The 5,603-nt window shown below is 67.3% G+C and overlaps 1 protein-coding gene across 1 annotated transcript; it reads left to right on the top strand.

Annotated features, from left to right (window-relative positions):
• Positions 1-369: 369 nt before the first annotated feature.
• On the top strand, positions 370-4,770 carry GPR37L1 (G protein-coupled receptor 37 like 1). Its single transcript, XM_086343048.1, has 2 exons — positions 370-1,543; positions 3,512-4,770. The coding sequence occupies exons 1-2, from the start codon at positions 521-523 to the stop codon at positions 4,316-4,318; spliced, it is 1,830 nt and encodes a 609-aa protein (XP_086199174.1). The 5' UTR covers positions 370-520; the 3' UTR covers positions 4,319-4,770.
• The last annotated feature ends 833 nt before the right edge of the window (positions 4,771-5,603 follow it).

Genomic DNA, 5,603 nt, shown 5'->3' on the forward strand with positions numbered 1-5,603 from the left:
GAGTCAGCTCTTTGCATCAGGTGGCCAAAGTGCTGGAGTTTCAGCTTCATCGTCAGTCCTTCCAATGAACACCCAGGACTGATCTCCTTCATGATGGACTGGTTGGATCTCCTTGCAGTCCAAGGGACTCTCGAGAGTCTTCTCCAGCACCATAGTTGCGTTTCCCAGGTCGGGTATTGTGGCCCGCCCCCTCCGAGGTGCAGCCGACGCGCACACGCAGAGCAGGGGGAGCAGAGGGTGCCGCCTCCTCTCCTTGGTCACCGACCACCTGGCCTGTGTGTGCCTGGCCCTGGCACTTGACCTCTCTGGCCACGGTTCCCATGGTTTCCACGTCTGAGAAAGAAGACTGTGGGTGTAGAGGCTCTTCAGGACCCCTTTCCTGCTGGACTCCTGTATGCTGCGTGACCGAGGGGCTGAGTTTCAGCTCTGGAGTTGGACACACCTGCAGTTTGGATCCCAGCTGTGTGGCCTTGGGCAAGTTACTTCGCCTCACTGAGCTGCGGTAGCAATGTAAACATGTATGAGGCTTCTATCCGGCAGCCTGGCCCAGGGAGTGCTCACGAAGCCTAAGGCTAACAGCAGCAGCGATTGCCCTGTCCCCACAACCCCGTGTGCACGGCCGGGACTGAGGGTGGGCGGCCCCCGAGGGCCCCGCAGGTCTGAGTGCTGCTGCCCATGGGGCCTGGGGAGGCGTGTCCTGTGGGCGGCACAGAGCACCCTGTGTCCAGCAGAGGGCCCTGCCCTGTCCTGCCTGGCTGCTGCGGGTGGAGGGACGGGGGGTGACCACTGGAGCCGGCTGGCGATGCCAGACGCCCGGTGGGGGCGGGCCCAGCAGCCAGCTGCCCATCGAGCTGGGCCCGCACTTGGCCTGGCCTCGCTTCTGTGTGCGGGCAGCTGTGCCGCTCGTCCGGCCATGCGGTGGCTGTGGCCGCTGGGCGTCTCCCTTGCCGTGGCGCTGGCAGCCGGGCCAGAGAGGGCCCCTCGGGGGGTCTGGCTGCAACAGGGTGGGCACCAGCCTGTGGCCCAGGAGCAGCCGGACCGGTCCAGGCGAGGAGCTGAGCGGGAGGACGCCAAGGGATTGCAGCAGTACGTGCCCGAGGGGTGGGCTGAGTACCCCCGGCCCATCCGCCCTGCCGCCCCGCAGCCCACCCAGCCTTGGGTGGCCGCCAGCCCCTCCCCGGACCGGGCCAGAGCGACTGGGGGCAGCAGGCAGGAGCCCCAGGGCAACGTGACGGGGCCGCCCGGCCAGCGCCCGCAGGTGCAGAACCCCCTGTACCCAGTGACCGAGCGCTCCTATGGGGCCTACGCCGTCCTGCTGCTGGCCCTGCTGCTGTTTGCCGTGGGCATCGTGGGCAGCCTGGCGGTCATGTGCATTGTGTGGCACAGCTACTACCTGAAGAGCGCCTGGAACTCCGTCCTAGCCAGCCTGGCGCTCTGGGACTTCCTGGTCCTCTTCTTCTGCCTCCCCGTCGTCACCTTCCACGAGATCACCAAGCAGAGGCTGCTGGGCGCCGTGTCCTGCCGGGCGGTGCCCTTTGTGGAGGTGAGTGTGTGGCCGGGGAGAGCCCACGGGGCGGGGGCAGGGGGCTGCCAGCATGGGCAGAAAGAGTGTGCGAGGCCCCCCAAGCCTGTCTCGCTTCTCCCCAGGTTGGTCAGGGAGGTGCACGCAGCACGGCTCCAGCAGCTCTCAGGCCCCCCGCCCCCCAGCCCGGCTCCCGCCCCCAGCACCTCAAGGCGGCCCCCTTCTCTCCACACTGAGAGCTCCCTCCCCTGCCTTAACCCCTCTGTCTTCCCACCCAAGAAATGGCTCTGCCCTGTGCCCCCCTCTGCCCCTCAATTTCCTGCCGCCTCAATCGGTGCAAGAAGGGAGATTCCAATTCCCTGCAGGGCCCCACCCCCCTAACCAGTCAGGCCTGTACCCACCCCCGGAGTGCAAATACGGAAGGGGAGGCCCTCACCGAGACCCTTGTCCCTGCCGTCACCCTTGCTGCTGGCTCCGTCCTCTGAAAGTGGAGCCCTGGTTCTGGGGGCTGCAGCTGAGGCTGGGGCATATTGGGGTGTCCCTGGGAAGGTCAGACCTCCTTTCCTGTTTCCCTATCTCCCAATCAGGGGGTAGACCAGATGGCCCTTTATCTCTGGGCCCTTCCTCACTGGGTGCTGATGGATGTGTAGACCGGGAGGAGAAAGTGCAATCAAAACCACACCAAAATACCCCGAAATAAGTGCATTTGTGTGGGACACAGCGAGGCCACCGTGTCTGTACAGCCAGCAGCCTTCCGAGTGTTGTTTACGTGGGGCTCAGGGGGAGTAATGAGGGCTAGAGTGGCCGTGCCCCCCAGAGCCGCGCTCCTCCGGGGCTGAGTGCGTGGGCGGCCGGCCTGAGCGGGGAAGGAATCAGGATGAGCCTCTGAATGCTGCCGTCTTCCCGGTTCTCGCCGCGTCCCGTGAACTAGTGATGAGTTCTCATCCCGACGGACTCGCCGAGGCTCAGCAGGCAGCACAGCCTTTTTCTGCCCTCCCCAGCACCCAAGTGCTCAGACCTGAAGGAAGCCCCCCGGCTGGGCGCAGCTTTGCATCTCAGTTACCTGGAGCTTGGAGCCCCGCTGAGCCATGGGGGTCAGACGCGGGGCCTTGGAGGCGGGCAGACCAGCTGAGTGACCAGTGTGGGGCACTTCACCTGCCCTAGCTCGGCCCCCTCATGGGTGATGGGTGATCTGCGTCACCATGGCCGAGTGAACACTCGAGTGACAGGTGTGACAGCTACAGTGTGCTTGGAGTTAAAACGATTCAAGTGGTGGTTTTTACCAGGAAGGTCTCAGGGGAGGGAGAGGGCGGCTCCCTGTGAGGCCTGTCTGCAGAGTCGTGGCTGAGGGGAGCCGGACCCCACCCGACTGGGGTCCCGCACACCTGCCCCCTCCACAGCCTGGAGGACAGGTGGCCGTGAGCCCTCCCTGCAGGCTGGGTGTCGGTGAGAGGTGAGGGACAGATGCGCTTCTGGGCCCTTTCGTAGGGGCCCCAGGAGGCCCTGGGCAGCGGAGTGAGCTGCAGGGTCCCGGGGGACTGTTCTGGGATGAAAGGAGAGGCTGTGTTGTTTTCCTCCAGCCCTGCCTGGGGCCTGCCTGCAGAGGGGCGGGGCCCCCACAGCATGCCCCAGCAGGGAGGGGAGGTCCAAGCAGGGAGCCCCCCTCTCCCTGGCACTCACCTCCTCTCTGCTCACAGGGCAGTCGTCCTGTGTGCTGGGTGAACAGGCTGAGCCTGGGTGGGCCAGTCTGGAGGGGCTGCTTCCCCGGGTGGCCCGACCCTGGGCCTCTCCGGCAGGGCAAGGCAGGACAGAGAGTCTGCATCTGCACCCCTCAAGGCTACCCACGCCCACCTCCACGCGCCCGGGGGACACGGGCATCCACAGCCCGGCAGGCCCAGGACCCCTGCATCCCTGCCTTCATCCTCGGGGACGATTCCTGAAGTCCCAGGAGCGTGGTGCTGACCCCTCTCCCCACCCCGCGCCCTGCAGGTCTCTTCCCTGGGCGTCACCACCTTCAGCCTCTGTGCCCTGGGCATCGATCGCTTCCACGTGGCCACCAGCACCCTGCCCAAGGCCAGGCCCATAGAGCCGTGCCCATCCATCCTGGCCAAGCTGGCGGTCATCTGGGTGGGCTCCATGACGCTGGCCGCGCCTGAGCTCCTGCTGTGGCAGCTGGTGCGGGAGCCCAGCCCTGCTGCGGGCACCGTGGACGCATGCGTCATGAAGCCCTCGGCCCAACTGCCTGAGTCGCTCTACTCACTGGTCCTGACCTACCAGAACGCCCGCATGTGGTGGTCCTTCGGCTGCTACTTCTGCCTGCCCGTGCTCTTCACGGTCACCTGCCAGCTGGTGACGTGGAGGGTGCGGGGCCCGCTGGGCAGGAAGCCGGAGAGCCGGCCAGGCCCGCAGGAGCCGCGGGGGGCCCGGCCCAGCAGCACCGTGGCAGGCCTGGCTGCTCTGCACGCCCTCTGCGCCCTCCCCGAGAACGTGTGCAATGTCGTGGCCGCCTACCTGTCGGCCGCGCTCACGCGCCAGACCCTGGAGCTGCTGGGTCTGGTCACGCAGTTCTCCACCTTCTTCAAGGCGGCCCTGACGCCGCTGCTGCTCCTGTGCGTGAGCCGCCCGCTGGGCCGCGCCTTCCTGGACTGCTGCTGCTGCTGCTGCGGCGAGGGCTGCGGCGGGCGGGCAGCCCCGGCCGGCCCCCGTGCCAAGCTGCACACGGAGCTGTCCGCCTCCGGCTACTTCCACAAGCCCCGCGAGGCGCCCCAGCTCCTGGCCCTGGGCACGCCCTGCTGAGGCCCAGCTGGCCCTCGGTGGGGGAGCTCTGCCCAGAGGTGGGCTCGGCTCCCCGGGCTGGGGTCCAGGCCTGCCGGAGCCCCTCCCTGCTGCGCTGGGGCCTGCCCACCCATGCGCTCGCCAGGGTGGTGGTCCTGCAGGCCCTTAGAGCTGCCCTGAAACTCTCCGGAACTTCACCTGGCCCCGCCCCCGCCCCCCTCCGCAATCTGGAGCCTGACCGAACCGCCAGTGTGTCCCTCTCCGCACCGAGCCCCCAGGACCGGGCTCCTCCCTGGGCACGGCCGGCCCCGCGCTGCACGCCTCCTTTGGGCACCGTCCCCCCCGGGAGGACTTGTCTCTTTGTCCGCCTCCTCCTCCAATGTACCCCCAATTGACCTGTCCCTCCCGCCCCCCGCTCAGGTGCTCCCCCGTAGAAGGCCCCTCTTGGAAAGCAATAAACTAGGTAGACAAGCCCTGTGCCCACTGGCCTTTCTTACGCCACATCCTGGCAGCGCCCAGGTGCACCTGGGCTTTGCCCCCTGGCCACTGCCGGCCCCTCCCGGCCTGTGGCTGGCGTCCTGTCCAGCCTGGGGCCCAGGACTGAGGGCAGAGTGAATGGAAGGGCTTGGGGGCTGGGGCCCTGTGCCCTCGGTCGGGCCTGAACCCAGCCATCCCCGTAAGAAGGCTGGAAACTTGTCTCCCACGGAGGGCCCTCTCACTGCTCCCTGCGCACAAAGCCCCCATTCGAGGGTCTGCCTCTGAGAACGGCTCTTGTCTGGCTTCTTAGAACAGACTGTTCAGCCCACAGACAACCCAGCCGCCTGCCCTCCGCCTGCCCTCACCCCACACCCTCGCCGTAGCCAGAGCTCCGACGCACCCCCCAAGTGTTCTTTCCTCTTGCTTCTTTCCTCTCACCGCAACGGGGGGCCTTCCAGAGGCCCCCGAGCCTCGTCTGGGCCCAGAGAGTTTGGCACAAGGTCAGCCAGGGGGGCGCCTTGGCTGAGGCCCCAGGAGCCTGCCCTCCCGTCTGACGTGCAGCTCTGGGTCCCCTGGAGGAGAGTCCCCACTGCCAGCGAGTCCCCGCTGCCAGCTGTGCCCCGATCACCGGCGGGCCCAGGAGGGTCTCCAGGGCGGGGGCAGGGTGGTAGAGTGCCCGAGGCTCCCTTCTCTGCTGGTTACCCCACCCACAGCCCTTGGCCTCAGCCTCCTTCCCCCGCGCCCCGGGATCTTAGCGGCCTTGTTCTCTCTCCCTGGCACCACCCCCAGGACGGGCGACACCAAGGGAGAGGGAGGCCGTTGCTAGGTG

The sequence above is a fragment of the Bos grunniens genome, chromosome 16 (genome assembly GCF_055505025.1).
Source record: "Bos grunniens cultivar Pamir isolate PY7600 chromosome 16, Bosgru_T2T1.0, whole genome shotgun sequence".
Lineage (NCBI taxonomy): Eukaryota > Metazoa > Chordata > Mammalia > Artiodactyla > Bovidae > Bos > Bos grunniens.

Excerpts from the sequence above, each read along its gene's own strand:
- GPR37L1 (XM_086343048.1), top strand. The coding sequence starts at position 521 with ATGAGGCTTCTATCCGGCAGCCTGGCCCAGGGAGTGCTCACGAAGCCT. Across the intron at positions 1,544-3,511 it reads GGGCGGTGCCCTTTGTGGAG|GTCTCTTCCCTGGGCGTCAC; the intron begins GTGAGTGTGTGG and ends CGCGCCCTGCAG.